Source organism: Cebus imitator, unplaced genomic scaffold (assembly GCF_001604975.1).
Source record: "Cebus imitator isolate Cc_AM_T3 unplaced genomic scaffold, Cebus_imitator-1.0 Scaffold39, whole genome shotgun sequence".
In the NCBI taxonomy this organism is placed as follows: Eukaryota; Metazoa; Chordata; class Mammalia; order Primates; family Cebidae; genus Cebus; species Cebus imitator.
In genome coordinates, this window is record NW_016107354.1 from 7833497 (window position 1) to 7860080 (window position 26584).

The 26584-nt window shown below is 42.0% G+C and overlaps 2 protein-coding genes across 10 annotated transcripts in view; both read right to left on the bottom strand.

Moving 5' to 3' along the window:
- The window catches only part of SERGEF (secretion regulating guanine nucleotide exchange factor), a 234412-nt gene extending 217244 nt beyond the window's left edge, over positions 1-17168 (bottom strand). For 8 of the 9 annotated variants that reach the window (XM_017525826.1, XM_017525825.2, XM_017525832.2 and 5 more), the window contains exons 1-6: positions 16934-17168; positions 11962-12097; positions 10666-10821; positions 8567-8661; positions 4713-4773; positions 1355-1468 (exon numbers count right to left, since the gene is read on the bottom strand). In XM_017525826.1, the coding sequence (XP_017381315.1) occupies positions 1355-1468; positions 4713-4773; positions 8567-8661; positions 10666-10821; positions 11962-12097; positions 16934-17008 (637 nt within the window). In that variant the 5' untranslated portion in view covers positions 17009-17168. Of the gene's footprint in view, positions 1-1354; positions 1469-4712; positions 4774-8566; positions 8662-10665; positions 10822-11961; positions 12098-16833 lie in introns of all 9 variants that reach the window. The other variant, XR_005199713.1, reaches the window with a different exon arrangement.
- A 7414-nt stretch (positions 17169-24582) lies between these two features.
- The window catches only part of TPH1 (tryptophan hydroxylase 1), a 20490-nt gene continuing 18488 nt past the window's right edge, over positions 24583-26584 (bottom strand). The window contains exon 10 of the mRNA XM_017525835.2: positions 24583-24876. Within this exon, the coding sequence (XP_017381324.1) occupies positions 24702-24876 (175 nt within the window). The 3' untranslated portion in view covers positions 24583-24701. The remainder of the gene's footprint in view (positions 24877-26584) is intronic.

Sequence of the window (26584 nt, forward strand, 5' to 3'; positions counted from 1 at the left end):
CAATTCGTAATAATACAATATATTATGCCAGCCATGCATGTGAAGCTAATGCAGTAAGGGCTAGAAAAGAAAAGGTCTTTACTGAGAAAGGTGTATCTGAGCTAGGCCTAGAAAAATTCTTAAATTTTTTTCCCAGAGGGAACACAAAGGAAAAGGCATTTCAGGCAGAGGTAACAGTTTGCCCATAAGCACAGAGAAATGAAAAGGCAGGATAGGCCAAGGGAGAAGTGAACACCTTGATGAAGAAGATAAAAATGTCTGAGAAGTCTAAGTTTATATTATACATGTTTCTAATGTCATATGAAGTGGACTACCTGTTCCATATCCTATGCCTCCTTCTCCTTTCTCAGAGTACCCTCCCCAGCTCAACCCATGGGTTTCAGGGAAACTAAGCCCACCCCTAGCTGAAAGAGAATACCGCCAGGACTCAGAAAAGTCAGAATGATCCCAACACTCAATTACATCACTCCCATTGCAACCCACCCTTCCCTATTCTTTCCCCACCCCCTCCCACCACCCTCAAAATTTCTGCTTTGTTCCAGGTGACAGAAGAAGTAGTTACGAGTCTCCTGTGTGAGTTTTTCCAGCCAAGCCTTGGTAAACCAGGTCACGAAGTAAAAGGAAAAAAAGGCAGAAGAGGAGATGGAGACATGGTGCTGTATACACAGGGAGAAAGGAGAGCAGAGAGAAAAAAAGAAAGACAGAGGAAGAAGGGTAGGGAAAAAGAGAGGAAGGAGAAAATACAGACCAAATGACCAACAGACCTATGGGCAAAACACATATTACCTACTCCTTGTATCTTCATGTAGCAAGATTTCCTTATGGGAACACTCCTGGCCCCTCTGTCTACATCCTCACTCACTCCTGCTTCCTTTTTGGGAGAACGAACTGGCCATGCACCCTCTTTGGGGTGTGCCTGCCTGCAGAGAGGGTACACCCTCACATCCTCTTGGTCAGGTGTTAAGTTTAGCAGGCCCCACGCTATGCATCTACCCCAGTGTTTGGTGAGTAAATTCAATCTGAGATTCAGAATTAGAGGCTCACTATGATGATATACTGTCTTCAAACCCCCAATCATGTCTTCCAACCTAGATTTCAACAGTTCTAGAGTTACCATTCAATCTCCACCTACCTGACTTGCATCTATTCTTCAATGGGCTCCAAATTCTGGCAGCAAAGAGGGTTGCTTCTACTGGGCCCACAAAAAATGCTAGCAAGACTAACAGGCCAACTAACAGAAAAAGAGAGATCAAGAAATCACAAAATCAAAAATCCATTTAACCCTCTTCTGCATGTCTATGTCTCTACTTCCTGACAAAGAATAAATATAGGACTAAAGAAATATGGGTCTCACCTGTCACTCTGCTCGGTTCCTTTGCTGTGAAAAATAGTGGAAGAGTCTGCCCAGGGCACAACCGTCGTCCACATGATGCCAAACCAGTCCCCCACTGGAACACGATGCCACTCACTTCCCAACAGAATGGAAGAGAAAACAAAGGAGATGCACATCAGGATAAGACTAGATTGCTCTTTGAACCTCACTGCTATGAGAAATTCCCAATTCTTTCTCAATTAATGTGAGTGTTATGGAGAAGCTCAATTGCTTCAAGAGGTCCTATAACTGGTCACAGGGATTACCACCTAGCCAATCACAAATCCAGTCTTCAGGACAGTCTAAGACCATCAAAGTAAATTCCAATACCACATAACTTCATACAAAAAGTTCCAGGATACTCCTCCAGAGTCAAATCAGTGGAATGACACCTTATTCATAATTAATCTAAAAAGATAACTCAGACCTCAGACATAGCAGAAAAGAACCTTAAAGATTATCAAATCCATTTCTCACATTTAGTAGAGGAGAAAACTGAGGCCCTGAAGAGAGGATGTGATTTGTCTCCCCACACAGGAAGGTAATGGTAGAGAAATGCCAGGACTCAGCTCTCCTAACATCTAATGTAGTACCCTTTCCACAACACCAAGATGAATTCAAAGATTCCTAACTGCCACATAACTACAAATGCATGACTGCAAGATAGCTTCTTAATAGCCATGATTTCAGTGGAATGGGCTTTTACTTTCATGTCCACTGAATCTACTTCATGTTCCTATGTTCTGAATCTCATACAAATGCAAAGACGAAAGTCTAGATATTTGGTCTATAGTTAGGTGTGTGCAACTAGGATCCATCACTCAACAGCAGCATTACAGTCCTGCTCCTTTGTGAGTATCCTATAAACAGCAGTCCTTTTTCAGGCTGTAAACAGACAAGCCTGTTTTGTAAAAATAAGCTATGACCACTGAGCGCAATGTGAGCAAATCACAGTGTGGAAATAAAAATTTACAATCTCTTCAACAAATTGATTGTAAGAGAAAAAAAAGGAAAAAAATTTATAGATTAAAAAAGACTTCAGATAGCTAACAAGAGATTAATATCCAGAATATATAGAGAACTCCTAAAACTCAAAAACCAAAAGAAACAACTCAACTAAAAAATGGGAAAGAAGTAATTCCAGCACTTTGGGAGGTTGACATGGGAGGACTGCTTGAGTCCAGGAGTTTGAGACCAACCTGGGCAATATAGTGAGGCCTCATTTCTACAAAAAATTTAAAAATTAGCCACGCATGGTGGTGTATGCCTGTAGTTTCAGCTGCCCAGAAGTCTGAGATGGGAGGATCACTTGCACCTGGGAGGTGGAGGTTGCAATGAACCATGAACACATCACTGCACGCCAGCCTAGTTGACAGAGGGGACCCTATCTTAAAAACACATACATATGCATGCGTGTGTGTGTGTGTGTGTGTGTGTGTGTGTGTGTGTGTTGGCATGGGAAGAACTATGTCCCCCTAAAATTCAGGTATTAAAACCCTAATGCCAATGTGACTATATTTGCAGATAGGCTCTATGGAATGCAATAAAAGTTAAAAGGGGTCATATGTGTAGGGCCTTAATCTAATAGGACTGGTGTCCTTATAAGAAGAGGAAGAGACATCAGAGATCTCTCCCTCTCCACAGGCACACCCAAAAAAGGCCATGCAAGAACAGAGCAAGAAGGTAGTCACCTACAGGCCAGGAAGAAAAAAAAACTCACAAGAAACAAATCCTAACAACACAACAATCTTAAGACTTTTAGCCACCAGAATGGTGAGAAAATAAATTGTTGTTTAAGCCTCCCAGTTCGTGGTATTTTGTTATGGCAGCCCTAGCAGATTAGTACTGTCGTACATCCATACCAAGGAATACGAGTCAGCAATAGAAAGGAATGAATTTGTGATACACACAACTTGGATGAATCTCTAGGCAATTATGCTGAGGGAAAAAAGCTGACCTCAAAAGATAATATACTGTATAATACCATTTATATAACATGTTTGAAATGACAACATCATAGAGATGGAGAACAGAAGAGTGCTTAGCCTAGGGCTAAGATGTGGATATAGGCAGGTAGAAGTGGATGTGGCTATGAAAGGGCAACATGAATGATCCCTGTGGTAATGAAACTGTTCTGTATCTTGACTGTATCAGTGTTAATACCCTCATTATGTTACTGTACTATAGTTTTGCAAAATGCCATTAGGGGAACCTGGGAAGAGAACACACGGGCTCTGTCTTATTTTTGAGGCTGCATGTGCATCTACAATTAGCTCAAAATAAAAAGCTGAATTTTTCTTAAGTGTAATGAATGCTAAGCCCAGGATTATCAGCACAGTGCGGCACTGAGCTCTTCCTCACCTCCTCTCTCCTTCCTCCACTCCACAACTGGACTCACGAAGCACTTGAGCCTCAGCTGCCACAGCCAATTAGTGCTGTCCTTCAGTTCAAAAGGAGTGAGAGCAGAGAAAAATGAAAAGGGGAGAGATAAAAGGGTCACTGTTCTCCCACATGCTACCTCCCTGCCCCCCTCAGTCCCATCACCCACTCACATGACAGGAGACCAGCTCACTTGAAGCTTTTAAATTAATCAACATTAAAATCCATTAGGAAGGCAATGCAGTTCCCAGCAAAGAATATAAGCCTTAGGCTCCAAACCATCCCAGGCTCTGATCCCAGCTCTACCTTACCCCCTGTGTAAGCTTACACAAGCACCTTAACTCTGTGCCTCAGTTTCTTAACATGTAAAATGTAACTCGCATCACTTCCTGGTTGTGAGAATTAAATGAAGTAACTAAACAACAGCACCTAGCACCATACCTAGAACATAAAGAGCTAGAAAACTTCATTTCCTTCTTCTCTACCTGCAGAAAGAAGTCTTTCCCACATGACTTCTGCCTTATGTTCTCCTTTTAATCAGAACCACAATGCAGCAGGACCCTTTGAAATATTCCTTAAGGGGTTTTTCTCCTAAGTTCAGTTTCCTCTTATTACAGACCTATTTTAAAAAGGGGGGCATGGGCTGGGCACAGTGGCTCACACCTGTAATCCTAGCACTTTGGAAGGCCATGTGGGAGGACTGCTTGAGGCCAGAAATTCAAGACCAGCCTGGGTAACATAGTGAGAGTCTGTCTCTACAAAAATTCTTTAAAAGTTAGCAGGGCATGGTGGCATACACCTATAGTCCTCGCTACTCAGGAGGCTAAGGCAGTCAGACAACATGGGCTCAGGAGTTCAAGGCTACAGCGAGCTGTGATCAAGCCACTGCACTCCAGCCTGGGCAACACAGTGAGACCCCCATCTCTAAAAATTATTTAAAAATTAAAACATAAATGGTCACCTGTAGCAGCTAATGCATGCCTCAGTCCAGCAGCAATACAAACAATCTTCTCTTCATGGAGCTGTCAAAGTAAAGAAAAGGATTTAGATCTCAGAACCATCCAACTACAAAATTTTATGTAATTTATACCCAAATGCAATGCAGTATGGTCCTCATTATGTGTCTCACTGGTTTAAAGCAACCACTCCCCACAACACTTCCACCCATAAATACCTCTATATTTATCCCTAAAAGAAAAAAATATATCTTTTAAAATACTGTATCACAATACCACATGACAACAACTCTCAGGGCTGGGAGACACTTACAAGTTCATCTAGTTCAAGAGTTAGTAAATGTTTTCTGTAAACGGACAGATAGTAAATATTTTATAGGCCATGCGGTTTCTGTCACACTACTCAGCTCTGCCATTGTAACATAAGAGCAGCTTTCAACTATTCATCAACGAATGAGCATTGCTCCGTGCCAGTAAGACTTTATTTACCAAGGGCTCAAAGTTGCCCAACCTGATCTAGTCCAATCCCCATCCAAAAACACCCCACCAAGTGGTCATCCAACCCCTGCCAAACACCTACCTCCAGTGACACAGGGATCGCCACTTCCCCAGGTGCATGCTCCATCTTTGCACAGTTCCATTGATCTCTTTAGGTGGAACCAAACCTATCTGCCTGCAGCTTCTGACAATGCTTTCCAAATATTTGAAGACAGTTGTCATGTCCTCCCTAAGACATCTTGTAGTGGTTTTAAAAATAGGTCCTCAAATTCTTTGCTACTCCTCCCTTCAAGATGTAGCTTAATACCCCTCCCCCTGTGTGGGCTGGACTTAGTGACATGCGTTTAATGAAGAGAATGAAGAAGCAATGAGTGACTCAGAGACTAGGCGAAAAAAGGCACTAAAGCTTCCTGCTTAGCATCTCTCTCTCTCTCTCTCATCATGCCTGGGGGAAGCCAGATGCCATGTCCGAAAAGTCCTATGGAAAGGTCCACATGTCAAGGAACATGAAACCATTAGGGCTTTATCACATTTGTTTATTTAGAGGTCCATGTAGATTGCATGCAGACCCAGCTAACATCTCAACTGCAACTTCATGAGAGATCAGCTAAAGCTGTTCCTAAATTCCTGACTCTCCAAAACTGTGACATAATAAATGTTTGCTGTTTTAATTTGCTAAGTTTTGGGGTAATTTGTTACACACCAATAGATAACTAATGAAGATCTTTTCTTTAGGCAAATATCCCAGTTCATCAGCCATCACTGGGTTTCATATGTCCCTCTCCTCCCAGTTTCTCTTCTCTAAATATGCTCTAGTTTTTCAATCTTTCTCTTTTAAAGGAACTGTATAGCACCATTAGGGCTTATCACATTTTTTTGTTTACAGGTCCACAGTGTCTTTCTAAACTTTAGGACCCTCAAGGGCAGGATCTGAGTCTTACATACCTTTATGCCCAGGGCCTAAGCATCAAATGCATAGCAAAACACAGCATCCCAGATGCAAGCTGACTGAGCTCTGGAAACTATACTTCTGTCAATGGAGTCCACAATCACATTAGCTTTTGGGAAGATCAAGTCTTTTTGTTAATACAATTTGAACATATTGTCCTTTAAATGTGGCTTTTGTTTTTTCCCCAAAAAACTAACTGAAGGGCTTTGCATGTGATTTCTCTTTAACATCACTCACCTCCATCTCTTACTCCCCTCATCCCAACTGTGGCTGCTTTAGTTTGGGCCACACTTATCTCACGTGGATTGTTAGCAAGAGTTTCCTGAGTGATCTTCCTTCAATCCATCTTCCACTACCCTATCTGACCTCCCTACCATGCTGTTCTTACCATGTGTCAGATACAACCACCCTGATTGCCCGATTCCCACCTACTGTACCCTGGAACTCCCACCACCTCCTTACATTCCAACCATACTAAATTATTCACAATACCCCAAAGTATCCTGTTTTATACTTCTCCACCTTTGCTTACATGGTTCCTTTTGCCTAGAATGTTTTTCTTTTGCACCCACTCTGTGCATCCTCCTAGCCCAAGACAGTTGTAAACCTGTTCTCACCCCACCTTCCTCTACATGTTCAATACTCCCTCATTTGGGGATATACATGCATCTATCATAGTTCTGACATGGTATTATATTTAAGTATTTATGTGCCTATCACGTACTACCAAACTAATAAAACTCTCAAATGCTAGGACAGGTCTTATTCAACTTTGTTCCCAATGTCTAAACATAGTACCTACATATAATGGTTGCCATTAAATAAATGAATGAATTTCTATTAAATTTCACTTTGGCACATTGCTCCTATTATTGCACAGAATATCATCTGTCAAAATGTTTTTACTTTCAGATTCTGTCATCCAACATATTGTTCCTCTATTCTTTAATTATATAAAGTATAATTAAGCTAAATTAATTATAACTTATATGTAGGTTCTTACAAGGCCATCTATTTGCAATTGGGAGCTATAACACTTCCTTCAGGAACTACAGAGCCTAGACTTGTGTGCATACCATGGGAACCATGACCCCAAACAACAGACCCCAGACCAGCAACTGAGTTCAGCAAGATGGCAGGAGCAGACCCAAGATTTCTGCAGGGAAAAAGATCTCCCACTAGTAATCAGAGTTTAGGGAAATTAGATAGGAGTGGGGCAGCTTAGGTAGTAAAATTCATTTTTGATTCAAGCATATTTCTTTAAAAATTCTATATTCCTATTATGATCGCTTACAATACAAACTTCACAAAATGGGGTACATTTTAAGTATGATGGACTGAAGTAAAGAGCTCTGAACTAGGGCCAAGAGTCCTGTTTAACACTTGTTTTGTCCAGTATGGTAGCCACTAGCTACATGTAGCTCTTGAGAACTTGAAATGAGATTCACTAAACTAAGACATATTGTGGGTAAAAAATACACACCAGAGTTCAAAGACTTAGTACAAAATCAGCACAAAATATCTTGTTAATAACTCTTATACTGATGACATGCTGAAATGATAATAGTGTAAATACACTGGATCAATTTAAAAGTGATTAAAATTAATTTCAAGTACATGCTACAACATGGACAAAACTTGAAAGCATCAAGCAAGGTAAAAGAAGCCAGGTCACATATTTAATGATTTCACTTCTATGAAATGTCCAGGACAGGCAAATCCACAGAGACAAAAAGTAGATTAGCTCTCACCAGGGGCTGAGGGGAGGGGAGAATAGGAATTGACTTCTGTTAAGCACATAGTTCATTTTGATGGTAATGAAAATGTTCTAAAATAAGATAATGATATCGGTTGCTCATCTCTGTGGATATACTAAAAACCACCAAATTATACATTTTAAAGAGGTTAATTTTATGGTATGAGAATTATAGCTCAATAGTGCTGTTATTTTAAAAATTAATTTCACCTGTTTCCTTTTAAATGGGGCTACTAGAAAATTTTAAATTACATATGGCTCACATTATATTTCTACTGGATAGCACTGGCCTATACCATTTGCCTAGCTTAGTGTCTTTTGACAAATCACTTCTATCTGAACCTATTTCTAACATAAATTCCATTATTACTAATTTTATAACTGTAAAACGTCATTAATATCCTTATGAGATGTATTACTTTTATTGTTTTATTTCGCAAAACTTTATAAAGTATATGAAAACTAACGGAGGTTTTCATTCACAACGTCTACCTCCCAACTTAATTTTTTCCAGAAGGACCTATTTTTCAACTCAAATTCTCCTACCCCATGGGTTTTCAGCGATCCTGAGAGCCTTTTATTCTGGGGAGGGATAATGTAATGCCTTGGAGACACTTTAAACGGTCATGGGCAAGCTAAATATTAACTTTCCTCACCTCAATGGCCTGGGGAACCACACATCTTCGAGGTCCATGAGGAGCTCCTAACTGGCCAAAGGAGTTGGATCCACATGATAGAACTTGACCATTTTCTGCGAAACACAAATACTTGAACATTGCAAATCTGTGAAACAAGATGTCTGTGCCCAATGCGTAATGCTGAGGGGTGAGGGGAAGTGCTTCAGTGGATTCAGACCATATTCTCTGCTTTTATTCCTCTGGGAATGAAAACAGTGGGCACCAGGTTAAGCATTCTACACAGACTGTCTATTCTGTTATCTCATTAATAACAGATTATCTGTGTAGAACACTTAACTCAGTGCCTAGTACTGGGATGGGAGGATACTAATTTCCCACTTTCCGTGTTTCCATGTGACAAAATTTCCATTAGCATAACACTCCAGCCTTTCTCCCTTTCTCCCCATCCTCGATGCTTTCTAGGGGACAGGGGTCAAGTAACCAGTTGGTGAGTCTGGGAGAAGGGACAGGACATGTGTGGCTTGGCACCTCCCTCTCAGTCACTCTAGGCTGACACAACAGAAGCATTTCCCAGTGGGGAAAGCCTAGAGATTTGGGGGCAAGTTTGGACCAGAAGAATATTAGGACCACTTAGCCTCATAGTTAATCCTGTCCTCCAATTTAGCCTTTATCAGTGAAAGGCCAATAGTTTTTGATCTCCAACACTGACTTCTCTGTGCCTTTCTCACAACAGGCTCCAAATGTGAGCAGGAAAGAGTGTTATCTACCGACTCCTTATAATCCAATATAGGCTCACAATAAATACTTCATTAATGATAGCCATTGTTTAGATTCTAATAAGTACCATCAAATTCAACATATATTACAGAACCCCTCCACAGAATGGTGACACTTGAGCAGGGTTTTAAAGCTGAGATTCGAGTTCATCAGATAGACAAGAGGGGCTGGTCCAAGCAGAGAAGGGCATGACTGCTTGGTATGACTAGAAAGAAAAGTAGGAGGAGTGTGGAGAATAAGAGACAAGGCAACAGAGATAGCTAGGGAACAGCTACAGAAGGCCAACACTAAAAAACTAGGAATCTAAGCTGTGTCTGGGAGAACCCACAAGGGTTTACAACAGGAGAGTGACGGAAGATGCCCTTGCCAGAGGACTGTGATAGAGAGCCTGGTCAGAAACCATAGATGGTCTTTTAAATCCAGGATGGCCAGCTGGACAGAGCAAAGCTGAACAGAGGTCAAAACTGCTTCAAGGGAACAGACATCAGTTGACAAAGTAACTACTGCTGGCTGCTCCCAAGAGTATTATTCTATTAACCTTTTGGCCATATCCTATTCTGCTACCTGGCCTCACAAAGGCCAAACAGATCTGTCCAACCCCATTTATTAAAAAAAAAAAAAATCCCTCAGTAGGAAAAAGCTGCCATCACTGCTTTGGCAACCACTATTCCCTCATATTCTCCTACCACATTCCCCGTGAGTAACCCTTAGCTGCCACTGCTGGCCAATGGCCAGCTAGCCCAGGCCCATGGCTATTATGAACTTTTGGGACAGGAAGTGGCCACCAAAGGTTATCTAGTCTATTCCCTACTCTCTGATCCCAATCACCTGTACTGTTAAAACCAACCTTGAAAAAGGTACTCCACAACTTTTCTTGACAACCAGAGGGAAATTTTGTAGGTGCTTTTCATTTATTTTATATTTATCTATTTATTTAGAGGCATAGTCTTGCTCTGTCACTTTGGCTGTGGTACAGTGGTGCAATCTCGACTCACTGCAACCTCCACCTCCCAGGTTCAAGCGATTCTCCTGCCTCGGGCTCCCAAATAGTTGGGACTACAGAGTAGTTGGGACTACAGACATGGGCTACCATGCTCACCTAATTTTTATATTTTTAGTAGAGAAAGAGTTTCACCATGTTGGCCAGGCTGGTCTCGAACTCCTGACCTCAAGTGATACGCACGCCTAGGCCTCCCAAAGTGCTGGAATTACAAGCGTGAACCACCGTACTGGGCCTTCGGTGTGCTTTTTAAACACATAGAGGCCTTCATTTAATCAGCAGTCACCACTATCACATTGTTCTCACCTGGTATTAAAAATTTATCTAGGAGTGAACTCACCAGTGAGTATAATGGTAAAATCCCAGCCACAGGCCACCTGTTGGATGGGACAGCCAAGGAGGGATTTGCAGGGAGTAAAATATGGGACATCCTCTGTGTGACCAAGCCCCAGTTGCCCATCTTTGTTCAGGCCACAAACAAAGAGGTCCCCTTCATCTGCAAAATATAAAGTCATCAGTGATAGTGTGCCCAGGGAAAAACACAACTGCAAAGTGAACAAAAAGATTTCACTAATTATTTGGAGTCTCATACCAATAAATTTTTTTCCCATCCAAGTTAATAAGCTATGTATGTTCATGTATTCTGGAGCCAAGTGACACAGGGCCAAGGGCCTCAAATCTAGTATCTAGTAGATACTAGAACAAAAAGCCAACATTTAGAATGCACCGGTTACTGTCTTAAGAGCTTTTGTGCAGGGCGGACTTATCCTGTAGGCACAGTGTCTAGGGCCTAAAATGCTTTTAGAGGCCCACAAGAGTGGCTTAATTTTTAGTTATTTTGAAATGAGGAAAAGAAAAATAATGTAATAACGATGCATGTATAATACTAAATCTGGAGTGGATTCTATTAATATTCCTCTTTATACCAACACAGTTGTAAAATATAATTTCATTTATTTACGAAGGAAGGGGTCCATAAAGGCAAAAGCACCAAGGACCCATGACAGTCAGAGTGGAGCCCTGCTAATTCACTGGTTCTCTTCATTCACCATTATTATCCTCATGTAATAGATTCAGAAACTGTGGTTATTTGCCCAAGGCCACATAGATAATTAGTCATAGAACCAGGATCTAAACCTACACATTTGATTCCAGAGCTCATGTTCTTAACCAGCTGCAACATGCCCCCTTTACAACATTGTAGCACTTGTACTACTTGTTAAGTACTAGCCTAGATACAGTAAGGGAAGATTAAGGGAAATACACAGTTTCCGCTCTCAAGAAATATCCAATCTAATTACAAACACCTCTAACTCCTATTGTGTAAAATATACATTGTAACTCTGCCACTAATTTGCCTTGTGATGTTAAGCAATCAGCGTTTCTTTCTGAGTTCATTTGCATAATGGAGGAGGTGGGGGTAAGGGGTGGCCTAGAAGATCTCTGAAGTCCTTCTAGCCCTGATAATCTAGGATCCTCTGATGGTAACTGGCTCTTTCACAAAAATGTTTCACAAAAATATATTCTTTTCCTCTGCAAAATTAAAAAAAAAAGGCTGAGAGATGGCAATATAATGTCCCAGGGAGAAATGTCTAAATAAGAAAATGAATGACTATCTACTTTTGAAGGAAGTTACCTGTGACAATTGCAGAATGGCCCCCTCCTCCTGTGATCCTCCTGATACACCTGGGTTTACAGAAATCATTCAGTTGCTGGGGCAATAGCACATCTTCCTTATGGCCAAGGCCAAGCTGCCCATAACTGTTTGCACCCTAGGGATGAATAAGCCAAGGATGAAAAAGTGTGGGGACTATAAGTGTCAATGTCCACTTACCTGTCTCTACCTTTCTCACTCTGACATATCTCGCAGAGCCTATAACAGATGAGATTTCTTAGGCTCTTTTTTTTTTTTCTCTCCTTCATGGCAAATACAGCACTGTTTATTCAAACATATAATAACAAGCACCAGAAAACAACATGTAACACTCTCTCCCCACCCCTGATCTGCAATCCCATAAGTAAGAGACTCATAACCATAACAGTGGAGGAAATTCAAGTCCAGGAAAGTTCCTAGGTAGGCACCCTGACGGGCTTAATCTACTTAATGCCCTGCCTCTTGGCCTCCTGCAACAGCTGAAGAAACCACGTTTTTCCACCTCAGGCCCCAGAAGGCAAAGCAACGATGCCAGTCATGGCTGGAGGGGACACGTGTCCTACGAGGTACTTGGCCTAGCCCAATCCTCTGGAGGTAACAGGATAAAGCAGCCCTTCCTCTTAGGGTGGCCATGAAAAGAGAGGCCATAGCCTAAATCAAGGCTCTTTTGACTGAGAATAACACAGCCTCTTGAGGAGGAGAGCCTTCTCTGCTCCAGAGAGGAGTTCTGGGCTGCGAATACTTAGTAGGAGTAACTCATATCTCTCTTTACCCCCTTCCCTCGCCCCCTCACCTCCCATGCCACTTCATGCTTTTCCCTAGCTGAACTTCAGCCCCCAAATGAGAAAACTATACAGTACATTTCAAATAAATTATAAATATGGATACAGAATCCAAACAAAGTTCCAGAAGCTGCTCACAGACCCCCACAGGGGCCAGCCCAAAGAAAAACGAAAGTCATTCCTTTGTTCTCTGTGTCTCTGGAGTTGTGGGCTAAACTGTCTTCCCTTGTCCATAAGTAATCATGGGGACAGCTCAGGACAGAGAGGGTTTCAGACTTAGAAACTCTCTCACCCCATCTCCTTTCTGCCCTCCTCAAATCCCTTCCCCAAAATCTAAAAAGAAAAATAATAATCATAATAATTCGCTCATTGAAGGACTCCAGAGCATTTGGGAATGTAAATCTTACCTCTCCCTTCTCAAGTGGGAAACTGACCAAAGAGGAAATAACTGGTCAGGTTCATTCTTAACGGCTGTTATATGCAACCCATATTTAGATGGAGGCCCCATCCTCAGAACACCATGATTTCCATATGAGAAGAGTCCTTAGCATCCATAACTCATCCAGTGATATTCCTCATCTTTCCCTGCTTATGCTCCAGCCCTCACATACTGCCTTTGGGAGACAGCACAGGGGTTCCTTCTGATAAAAGCTACCTACCTAGGGAAGCTAAGGAAAGAAAAAAATGAGGAAAAAATTGCACCAAAATGGGAAAGAAACAACCTGGAATTCGTTCTTGTTCCTCCTCCCCACACCCTCACTAGGAAAACTGGCAATGACTCTGGAATCAAAGTTGGCTAAGGATTTTGTACCTTAAAGCAAGGCACAGCATTATTTCATTTGCAGTGAAAGAGGTTGGCAATGATCTCTAAGGGCCATTCCAAGTACAGTGCTGTGTAACTCCAAGATTCACAAGGTAAGATTCCAGTAAGGGGACAGATTCCCCTTGACAGGCAATATGTCTATTATTATTATACAATAAAGGTCCATAATCCCTAATCTGAAATGCTTGCAGTCAAATGTATTTCAGATTCAGAATTTTACAGCTTTTAGAAAAGTAATACAGTATATATGTCATATATACTGATGCAGGGTCCAGGGACAGCAGCCCATAAGCAAAACAATAGAATTTCTGCATTAAAAAGTACAAATATTCATAAGATGTGGCCAAAGACTATAAATGACCTTATGTCCAGTAAGTTGTGGGTTTTCAGAGCTTTTTGAATTCAGAATTGAAGATAAGGGATTGAGGACCTGCAGAGAGAATCTTACTAAGACTTCAGAAATTCTAATTTATTCAAGTATCTACTCTTAGCTGGTTCTTCCTGGAGATGAGAAGTAAAATCTTTTACATATGTTTGTTTTTGAAGACACCTGAATGAGGAAAGGTAATGTAAAATAATTACAAAAAAATGCACACATACATACAAAATCCTTCCCCCTATAAGTCTATTGCATGGCCATCCTGGGCTGCAAGGGCTCAAAGATGGAAGAGTAAGCCGTGGCAGGGGCATAAGTTCCAGAAGCTCATGGGGGCAACATTAGCTACCAATTACTGAGTGCTTCTCTCCAAACTTTGCATTCACCTTTAATCTTCACAACAACTAAGAAGGACATTATCACTCCCATTTTACAGAGGAAGACACTAAGGCTCAGAGAGGCTAAGTAACTTTCCATAGTTACATCTGCGTAGGCAACAAGTCAGATGCCCTGCTCCTTTTACTATACCTTACTGTGTCTCTTAAAAAAAAGAAAAAAAGAATATATGGTGAAACAGCCCAGAGCTTACCTGGCAGGAGGTTAACTATATGACTTTATCTAAAATAGCATCCCGATATCACTCATTTTCTACTTTATTTTTCTTCATTCCACTTCTTGATGTTACATTATATATGTTTACTTGTTTACTGTAAACCTCCCCTTTTAGAAACTAAACTCCAGGAGGGCAGGAACTCTGCTTTGCTCACTGCTATTTCCCCTGCATCTGAAACTGTGCTAGCCGAAAGAAGATGTACATATATTTATACAGGGATTAAATGTAAGACTATGAAAGACTATTGCTCAGCATGAAGGGGAATATAGAGTATACATGCACAGGATTTCTTGGTCAGCCCTGAGATCTCTGTGGCTGTCCCATTACCAGGAGTGCAAGGCTGCTGAACACATGGGAGAAAGGTACTATGACACATGGGCACTCTGAGGTTCAAATTAGGGTACCAATTTTTGTGATGCTGCCAGAGGCCCTAAATCTAGGATAAAGCAAGACATAGTAAAATTTAATACAACTGTTATTAGCCTTTCTTCCTTACAAACACTCCAGACATATCATATATGCACACATACACACACACACACACACACACACACACACACACACACCTCACAAGGTAAATCCCCTTCTGGTGGACTGAACTTTATTCCCCCAAAATTCACATGTTGAAGCCCTAATCTTTCCAAATACTACTGTATTTGGAGAGAGGGCCTTTAAAAGGGCAGTTAAAGTTAAACGAGGTCATAAGGGTGGGGCCCTAATCCAATATGACTGGTGTCCTTACAAGAAGAGACACCAGGGATGCTCACACACACAGAAAGAGCCGTGTGAGGACACAGTGAAAAAAGCCATGTGAGGACACAGTGAGAAGGCGGCCATCTGCAAGCCAGAGAAAGGCCTCGGGAGAAACCAAACCTACTCAAACCTTGATCTTGGCCTTCTAGTCTCCGGAAATGTGAGAAAATAAATGTCTGTTGTTTAAGCTTCCGTTGTGTGGTATTTCGTTCTGGCAGCCCTAGCGAACCAACACACCCCCGCCCCAGTTTCAGATTATGCAGCAGCAAAAACACACCACCAAACCTCCAAACATAGCAGTAGGGTGACGTTCAACAATCTATTAAACATATTTTAAAACCTCTAATATTTGGCCTTGTCTGTACTAAAACAATTATTTCTGTTTCCGTACAGACAAGACCGAATATTAAAAGTTGTTTCTGTCCGATGTTTCCTCTGTCTACACAGACGCCAGTCTCCTGCCTAGAAAATTCAATCTCCAACTCCACTCCCAGCTCCCGGGCCACCTCAAAGACGCCCAGCCAGTCAGACTACCGCAGGCCACACCATGCTCTCTCCCTCCTGCCAAACTGCAGCCCCGCATTCAACAAGTGCTCACCTTTACTGATCATGACATCTTTAAAAACTGGTCAATTAATACTGATTTTTACAGCAATACCGGTTATAATTTTGCTCTTCCCAACATAAGAGCTGGAAGTCTTTCACTCATGTGTATTTCCCAAACCACCAGCACATGGCTAGGCACACATATGCTCCTTCATTCATTCGTCAACAGGTATTTACTGGGGACCTTCAATGTGCCAGACACCAGGAGAGGCACTGGCACCCCATCCACTCTTACCACACTTACTTTCTAGCCAGGGAGATTGACGTTAATAATAAATTATACACATCATTACAATTGTGATACGTGCTATGAAGCAGCATAAGACGCAGCAACGCTTGTTCCCATGCATGCTGGTCGGCTGCCTGGCACACTCCGGTGCACGAACCCTCCTCTCCCCCGGACACACATCAGGATGACCCTGTCTCTCCCAATGCTCCCGTCAAACCAACAGCAACCCAACTCCCGCAAGACAGGCAAGAACTGGTCACAGCAGAGCATCAGCAAATAGGCAGGGTCTGTGCGGTGTGCGCGGCCAAATACCGCAGGCCTCACATCCAAAGGATGTCCTCGCCAGGCTGGGACAGGGCCTCCATCCTCCAGGCATCAGGAGGGTGGGGAGCACAGGTGTCCCCACGGGGCTCTGGGACCAGGCGATCCTCTCCACAGAGCCCGCCGCGCTGTCTTCCAGGCGCTATCCGGGCCGAAGGGCTCTCGCGGAACCAGACGCTCAGCCCCGAGGCAGGATCGCTCCGAGGCAGGTTCTTCCCGGCTCCACAGCCCCTCCGGCCCCGACCCCACCAGCCCGCAGGCCCCTAAGTCTACCGCGAAGACCCTTCCCTGCCTGCTGGCTCCTCCTCCGCTCCCAGCCCAGGAGCCTCCCACCTGGAGCCCGACTCGGACCTCAGCAGCCCAGCCCCTGAACTGCCCACGTCAAGGCCCGGAGCTCCCACGTCCCGGCACCCCTCAGTGTCGGCCCCGGCCCGGGGGCGGAGTCACGTACCCAGGCGAAGAGCGCGGCCGCCACGGGGGCGGCCTCCGAGGCGCTGGGCTCGCGCTCCATGCGAGGGCGCTCCATGCGAGGACGCTCCGCCGGCGCTTCCGGGAAGGATCGCACGCGGGCGGGGCCTGTTGAGGACGGGTGGGCGCGGGAACTCCTGGCGCGAGGACTGGACCGGGGACGCGGAATCGCGTGGGCGCGGGGCGGGGTCTGTGGTGGGAAGGGGCCCGCGGACCTAGAGAGGAGGTGCGGCCGCGCCCTCCGGCCGCCGGGGACCAGTGACTAGCGGGGCCGGACGACAGCCCCGGGGCCGCCTCCTAGTCGGCCCGCCCCGGCGCGCTCGCAGCGTCCCCTCCCGCAGCCTCCTGTCGCGCTGGGCCGCTGAGCCTCTCGCTCCACCCCCTCGTACGCTTTATTTTTAGTCATAATTTCATGTTGCATGCAGGTGCACTGCGCGCCACCGTTCACAAAGCTCCTTCGCGTTTTTGTCTCCTTGAAGTCCCTCGACAGCCCAGAGGGGCTGACAGGGCAGGGATGGCATCACCATTTGCGGGAGCAGGAAATGGAGCCTGAGGGGGCGGGCGGGGTTCTGCGAGGCGTCTCGGGCGCAACTGCCTGGAGCCCACTTTGGTCTGCGTTCGCAAACAGCTGAGCGGCACGTCGCGGGTGTCGCCCTCTACACCTGGCATGGAGCGACAACTCGCGCCTCGCGACGCTGAATGGGGGAGGCTGGTTAGCGTCGACTCCTGCTGGGGCAGCCTCCGCGCTCTAGGCACGGTCCTGCGCTCATTCTATTAATGCTGGATAACTTTCACCCAACGAACATTTCCATATAAAATGTCTTTTCCCAGACAGTGTCGTGTTGCTGGTGGGAGTTAAATAAATTCAATTTACGTGGGGGAAACTATGGCACTGCCTATTGGGAATACAGAACACATGGGGTTACATTAAAGATGATCATCCACATTCGTAGCTCTTGGCCCCTCTGCTGACACCGCCTCCAGCACTCACCACCCTTCACGCCTTGGCTGGTGGGAGGTGCCTTGAGTGAGCTCTTACACTCTCCTTTCCTGTTCTTTCACTCCACCCACTCCTGGGAGTTTCTGTCTGTACGACCACTTGAAGGCAGCCCCTCACCTTTACCTCTCCAACCTGTGGCATCTGGAGAACGTTGATGATCATACCAAGAAAAAGGCAAACTTTGGAGAGACAAAACAGGCCTTCATTCTCTAGGGATCTGAATGTGCAGAAGCTATACCATGCTTGCTGACTGTCTTACAAGTGGGCTTTTTTGTGCTGACCATTTCTTTCAAGTATGTGTAACAGGATGTAAAAATGGGACTCTTCCCCGCTCAGTTTTGGCTGAGCAACAAGTGAGTTATTTCTATATCATAAAGTAAGGTGCAAGACCACCAAAGCAGCACTTGCAAAGCAGCTGTGTAGAAACCAGTGTATGACTTTCAGTCCACAAAAAAGGTTGAGAGGCCAGAAAGAATTGTAGTAGGATATGTGGCCACAATTATCAATGTGATGTGGGTCTCACCCATCTCATGTCCAAGGAAAGGTACTTCAGCTGGCTCCCTGAGAGAGCTTGGCATGCATCCCTCTAGATTAGGACCCCGGCAGCCTTCTGTCCAATCCGTGCTGAGAAATAAAAGGGCTTGTGGCTGGATCTCTGCTCCAATAGCTGAGCAAAGACAGACTGATGCTTTGGAGAGCTCTTTCACACCCAGTTTTTCAAAATAAAAACAGTCCATTTCCCATGTATTTCCTATACACGAGCAAACTGGCTCGTGTCTTAGACCTTGCACAAGGGAATTTCTGGAAGGGTGAAGTGACACCCACAGGAGAGTGATCACTAGATTCCTTGAGGGTAAGGGAGATGAATTTAACAGCCCAGAGAGATATATTTACCCACATCAAGAGATCCCAAGAAATAAGAAGGTGGGAAGGTCTTCCAAAACACCCACAAGAAAATGCCAGCATGAAATACTTAACCAAGTTCAGAAAGCACTGATGCCAACTCACGACAGTATCAGACCAAAAAGAGCTTTCCTCCTTCTTACTTCCTCCCCTCTACTTCTCCCCAACCCAGTTCTAGAGAAGAAAAAAAGCTTCAACTTTAAAGTTTGTTTTTTAAAGTTTTTCACAGGACTAGCCCTTTTAAATATTGAAATGAGAAAGTGTGTGTCTGTGTGTGTGTGTGTGTGTGTGTGTGTGTGTGTGACAGAGAGAGACAGAGAGAGAGAGAAATGGAAATTAGAAGCTAAGGACTTTTTATTACCTGTGAGCAAGCAGAAAAGTCAAGGCAGCAACCGAAGATTTCACCCAGAGGGGCAAGGAAAAACTACCTTCAGAGCCAGTTTTAATAGAGGGTCTGGGAGAACATAGTTGTTCTCTGACTTCACCCCTTGAATGTACAAGCATCAATACTTTAACTAACCTACAGTTACGTTGTCATGTGAGATCCCTTAATATAATTTATTGGAAGTGTTGAGATGTTGCAACTATTTCAACTATGTACTCACCACTGCCTAGTTCTTCCCATAAGCAGCCTGGCTGAATTGCAGTTCCCTAATGGGACTAGATTTAAACCATTTAATGGCTTCAATTTCAGATGGCTTGTCTCCTCAAAAGAGGAAAGTATAAAGAATTTGGGAACATACAGACTGCATCTCTGTATTGTAAAGGTTAGGAAATTTTTTCCATTGGATTATTTCATTTGATTGTCCCAATAACACTAGTATGGCAAATGCTGTTAGGAGTATTATTTTATTTTATATTATTTTGGTTTTTTGAGGCAGGGTCTGCCCCTGTGCCCAGGCTGGAGTGCAGGTGGCATGATAATGGCTCACTGCAACCTCTACCTCCTGGGCTCAAATGATCCTCCCAACCTCCCATGTAGCTGGGGGCTACAGGTGTGAGCTACCTTCTCTGGCCAGGATTATTATTTTATTGATGAGAAAACTGAGGATCAAAGAAGTTATTCACGGTTAGTTTTCTACTTTTGATAAAGGAAGATTAGCTAGCTGCAAACCTATTCTCATGAAAAACAACTAGAAAAGTTGACAGAAAATATTTTTAAAATCTGTTTCAAGTCATTGGAGAGCTATCAAAGCAGCAAGAACTTGAAGGGCCAAGATCTGGAAACTGAGAGATTATATTTGGCACTACTTTTCTCCTTGAAGCACTTGCTAATTATAAGCAATGTCTTGGAGGCTAGGAAACTGGGCTGAAATCAGCACTGAGAAGCTGAGCAGTACTTCCAGCAATCTCATAGGGTAGGGATGGAAGGTAGGGATGGTGAATGTGAAGCAGGGGACAAAAGTAGGAGTCCAGATCCCCCAAGGAGAACCCCTGGTACACACTCATAGCTTTCACTTGGGATCCCTAAAGGGCTATACCCTAAAAGTCAAGGTAAACTGGAAATAGACCAGCCCTCACAAAGACTGAAGTTCAGCTTCTCTTTCACTCAATCCCTAATTGGACTAAGACTTTACCGTGCCATTGTATATTGCCTTCTAGAAGCAAAAAGTAATCCCCTCTTGTGAAAGATAAAATCATCCAGAAGCTAAGGGGGGATATCTGTTAAGAGAGTGATCGTATTAATAATTCTTTATGTGTGGGAAATGAGGAGTTTTTTTACAAAGTCCTCTTGCAGCATAATTTATTCAATAATCCAGTGTAGTAGACTTAGTTCATTTTACAGATGAGGAATGTAAACCAAAATTAAAATTCAAAGGCCCCCCCAACCATCTGAATGGACTTTCTTCTAGGCAGGGCGCTCTAAAATTTAACCTGAAAGACCCATTGAGGCCATAACTGGATGTGGAGGTCACATACATGCCACATTACACCCCTCCAGCACTAACATCAACACAGACCTTAAGTCTGATGAGAAACAGTTACAATCTATTCTCTTGGAAGCCTGCAATCTGGAGGTTTCATCTGCATGATGAAACTTTGGTCTCTGCAACCTTTTATAGCATCCCAGACATTTCTATTAATTGCCAAGTAGAAAAATTTAAAGCTACCTATAATCTGTAAGCCTCCCACCCAACACTTTTGAGTTATCCCAGCTTTCTGGACTCAGCCAACATATTTTATAAATGTGTTTGATTGAAGCCTCATGTTTCCCTAAAATGTATAAAACCAAGCGCACCCTCATGACCTCGGGCACATGTTCTGAAGACTTCCTGAGGGCGGTGTCATGGGCCATGGTCACTCATATTTGGTTCAGAATAAATCTCTTGAAATACTTTACAATGTTTGACTCTTTTCGTCGGCAGGAACATGCAACTGAGACTTTACCAAGAACTCTGAAAAGTGGTTACCAGGTTCCAGATGTGTTTGGCTTCTATCTCATATTCATAGGCTTTTTAAGAAGTATAAAGACATAATGGATTTCTTAAACTAATAAAACTGCTAATATAAGTTTAAATCAATTTTTACCGTATGTTTGAAAAAAAGTAAATACTGGTTGAGAACATAAATTTTGTGTTCATTTATTATCCCACTGAATAACAAACTTGTAAATCATAAATGTATATTACATAGTAAAACAAAGACTAGACCAAAATAGACCACAGTATCTTAAACACTTTCTAGGAATTGATATATGGACTCTATTATATATTCCTTTACAGAATTCCTGGATTTTTTTTTCTTTTTTTAATTTGAAAGCCAACTTAAAAACGAACAATAATTAGGTATATTTTGGTATGTCATTACTACTTGTATAACTCCAAATGACAAAATACGTAGGTAAAGAAATGCAGGCATTCTGCAGACCAGCTTTTGAGCATCCTTAAAAAGTCAGTAGGATATTAACTGTGTCTTTGAATAATGATTCACTGATAAAGAATTATAAACCAGCTGGGCATGGTGGCTCACGCTTATAATCCCAGCATTTTGGGAGGCCAAAGTGGATGGATCACCTGAGGTCAGGAGTTCGAGACCAGCCTAGCCAACATGGTAAAACCCCAACTCTATAAAAAAACAAAAATTAGCCAGGCGTGGTGCCTCATGCCTGTAATCCCAGGTTGCAGTGAGCTGAAATCACACAACTGCATTTCAGCCTGAGCAACAGAGTGAGACTCTGTCTAAAAAATAAATAAATAAAATTATGAATGAAGCTCTTGGTTCAATTCTGTTCTCACGTTTGGGTAACTATTTACATATTCCTAGATGCTTTGAAGACATATATTTAAAATGCATGAAAATTCTAAGGCTCTCAGGACTCCTGATTTACCAAATATCACAAATCCCCAGAGGTGAGAACTGAAATCTGTCATTAAAAATGTCCATTGTTCTGAAGTTGTGAATTATATGGTTGTGTTTTTAACATTTATTTTCATGTGCTTTAGTCATAGAGTGATTTTAAACATCGTTATTTTAAAATTCAATAAGTAGGATTCTTCACCATGATCAAAATTGTATAAAAATAAGCAAATGTAGTATGCATAATTTGTGTTATCTGCTATCTATTTTTTACTTTCTTTTTTTCTACATGTTCTAAGATTTGCTATCTATTAGGATTTGCTTACAATAGATTTCCTTGCAACCAAACTATAAATCAGCTCATCAATATTTCAAATGATTCCAGATTCACTAGCATCTGTTTACCATCAAACATATACTTAAGAATTGATTAGCTATTAAAAGTACAAGTAATGTAAAAATTTAAAACAGCATGAATTCTTCTTCCAAATTATATTTCCTTATATAATATGACATGAAATACAAAGTTTTTTATAATTTATTTTGAGGTCTAAGAAGTACTAAAAGATCTAGTAGTCTGTTGAAATAAAGCATGTTAAACGGTGTACAATTAATGTGAAAAAAAAAGCATAGTTTTTTTAGGTAGGTGAATACACCTGAAAATGATTTTAAATATGATGTTAAATATACCATACATGGAAATTAAATTACTGGGAGAGGAAGCTGATGGAGTGGGATATTCAAGTGATTCCTAGTTCCTATATAGACATGGTCAATTTGAGATACATGGCAGAGCTACCATATTATACAACCCCTATTCATTCTATGTGGATGGTGTCACATGAAGTTGTACAGCATTGGCCTAAATTATGAGACATCTACATGGACATCCAGGAATTAGTTGGAATTAAGAGGCAAAAAAAATTCAAGAAAGATGTCAAGGTTACAACTGCAAATAGAGGAGTCATTCAAAATAAGAACTGAAGTCATATATCTGGATGACATTCCCCATGAAAAGACAGCAAAAAGAGAAGAAGTCCAAAGACAGAAACTTGAAGAACATCTTCATTTAGTGACTAGAGGAGGAATGGGGCAAATTAAAGAGACACAAGCTTGTATTTTGCAGTCCAGCTTCACCCATTTATAACAGGACTGCTTACTCCCTATGCTACACAGCTGACTCTGCATAAAAACCAGTCCTTGAAATCCTTACATTACTTACAGTCTCAGTTCCAAACTGCTCTTCTTGACCTTTCTGACATTCTATTTCCTCCCCTTTTCTGTAGCTTCTACTATCACTGCATGGCTTCCTGTTTATGGCCTCACCTTATACCTTAGAAATCAAGTACTCAGCACTGTTTTTCTATCCTTTACCTTGCACTTCTCTCATCTATCTCAGTTTGAACTCTCCCTTTGATAACAATGCTTCCTGTTACTCTGGGGACAATCCCGTTATGATACCTAGGACCACATGTCTGAGTACAGCCCCATGCAAGTCGTGTCTCCACTAAGTTTCCCTTGGACCCAAGAGTAGGATAGGTAGTCTAGAATAAAACCAATATCATGTGATGTCATTGAAAGAAAACAAAGTTTCCAGGAAGATAGTTACTTGGGAAGGGGCTCCCTAGTGCCAAAAAATAAAGTCTCAAATTCATAGCCTGGTCTTAATGATTATGCCCCAATCAACCTTTCCAGGCTTAGCTACCCCTATTTCCCTACAAGACACTACACTTGAAACTAGACTACTTGCTCTTTACTAGGTATGCTCCATGTACAAAGGTCTCTATACTTTTGCTCCTGCTAGCAACAAAGACAGCTGGTCTCCTATTAAATTTTAGTGTGTGAATGTGATTGAGCTTGACACAAATTCAGCAATAAGTAACAGATACTTTAGAAATAAGGGGATCTCCGGTAATAATATGAGTCAGTGCCGTAATACTCCTCAAGGTATTCTAAATGATCATAAAGGGTTGTTTTACTCAAGAAGGATTGGGGAAAATAGAGTTAGGCTGAGACTAGATCTATCTATTGGGTCAAATGACTTCTCTATTAAAAATGGGTGGTCAGTGACTTGTATGGTAAACAAATTGTCTCATTGAAGCTGTTACCAAAAAAAGAAAACTAAACAAAACAAAAAAAAAAAGTGGTGGATAGAATATCCAGGTACAAATTTTCAAAGACTAGTGATTCATTAAGGAGTGGGATTTGATAACATTGTTTGCCAGAAGATGCTGTCTCTCCAGGATCAGGTTTTCAAGAAAAGTAAGAGATGCAGAAAACTAAACACCGCATGTTCTCACTCCTAGGTGGGTGTTGAACAATGAGAACACGTGGACTCAGGGAGAGGAGCATCACACACTGAGGGCAGTTGCTGGGAGGTAGGGGAGGGACAGCAGAGGGTGGGGAAGGTGGGGAGGGATAACATGGGGAAAAATGCTGGATATAGTATACACGTAAAGTAAAATTAAAAAAAAAAAAAAAGAAAAGCAAGAGATGGCCCAGAGGCCTCCAAGTTGATGCTCAAATGCTCCTGGATTAGGACTGGCTACTCTTAGATACTTGGCTGCCTGCTGACCTTAGCAAGGGCGTCACTGACAACATCAAGATCATGCTGCAGTTCGTTCATGGCACTGGTTATGCTCTTGGTGTCTTTCAGGATCTGAATACTCCGTGTATATGGATTATACTTCACTCCAAATGGACGCTTAATTGTTTTGGTAAATTCTCTATTTAAGAAAACAAATGAGAGACAATCAATTTCTAGGGGGTAAACAATGAAAACTAAACAAACAACAGAACCTATTTCACATACTAGGCAAAAGACAAATCTTTGTGAGATATGCGTGCAACCAATCTGACCTACTTCTCCACACTGCATTTGCAGAGGCCCCCTGGAATCCCAAGCAAGTGCAAAACCTAAAGTAGTTATAATTATTTTATAACTATATAAAATAGTTATAGAGTTATAAAATAGTTATAACTACTTTAGGTTATAAAGTAGCTGTAAAACCCTGGCATTACTAGGGAAAGATTCCATAAATTGATTTATTAATCATTTATTAATGTACACATCTCTTGACTACAGTAAGGAAACCAACTACTGTAGTTTTATCAATAGACATAAAACTGTTTCATTACAACACTTGACCACATAGTAACAATCATGCCTTATATAACTATACTTACCTACACATGTAACCTGTGTGTTTATCTAACATATAACACATAACACATACAGACACACACATACTCACACACCCCAAAATAGACTAGGAATGGTCCTACTCTGTGCATATGTATATTTTTTCTGCTTAGAATGTTTCCCTCTAGGCTCCTTTCAAATGACCTAAATTCTGCCCGTTTTTCAAACATTAAGGTTCTGCCTCCTTTATCAAACCACTGTTGAACCTCTCATTTGGAACCCACAAGAACAATCATGTTCAGGACTCTTAGGGATAAATGTGCAGCTGGGGACAAATGTACAAGAGTAGCAGCTGAAATCCAACTCATAATCCACCTGGTCTACAGAGGGGACCCCCTTTTCTAATTTGCATAAAGGTGCCATTTATGCTAGAGGAATCCCTGATAGTATTATTATTTGGTTTAGTAAATGGCCTAACTCCCCGACTAATGGCTTCTCTGGAAGACAAGGACTATAACTTCAACCCCTATCTATCCCCATCATCACAATGTGACCTCATGACCTCTTCCACTCAATGTTGTCTCATTGATTCTGCTTTGAAAGTCTTTTCCTTTCCTACTACTTCTTAGTTCAGGCATTTGTTTTCACCGGAAGTGTTGCAAGAATCTTCTAAAAAGTTTCTCTTCCTCCAATATCCGCCTTTCTTCATCACACGTTTAGCTGATTAATAAAGTGTAGCTTTGATTGAGTTGTACATATCTCCTATATTTTTCAACATCTTGACTCTTTTTTCAAGCTATCTCACAGCCTAAAATTTAATATATCTAAATATTATCTATCCTTCAAGTCCTTTCTCAAATAACATTAAGATTACCCTGTTCATCCAGCTGAAATGAATTGCTCTTGAATAAAGTGCAGAACAATGTTTCATCTGTATTTCTCCAAGGCTCTTATCACTTTCCATGTTGTTATATAGTAATTTGCATAAAATTTACTTTCCCTATTAGACTACTAAAATCTCTGATTGGAAGAACTGGAAAGAAAATAACTTCTCAATGTATCTGATTCATATTTGCAACTATGCAAAATCCTTATACACAACATACTCTAGATACTTGTTATGAAAGGAAGATGTGTTACAGACAGAAGGCTCCTTGTGGGCTTCAAATTATCTAGCTGCACTGTTTACAATAGCAAGGACCTGGAACCAACCCAAATGCCCATCGACGATAGACTGGATAGGGAAAATGTGGCACATATACACCATGGAATATTATGCAGCCATCAAAAAC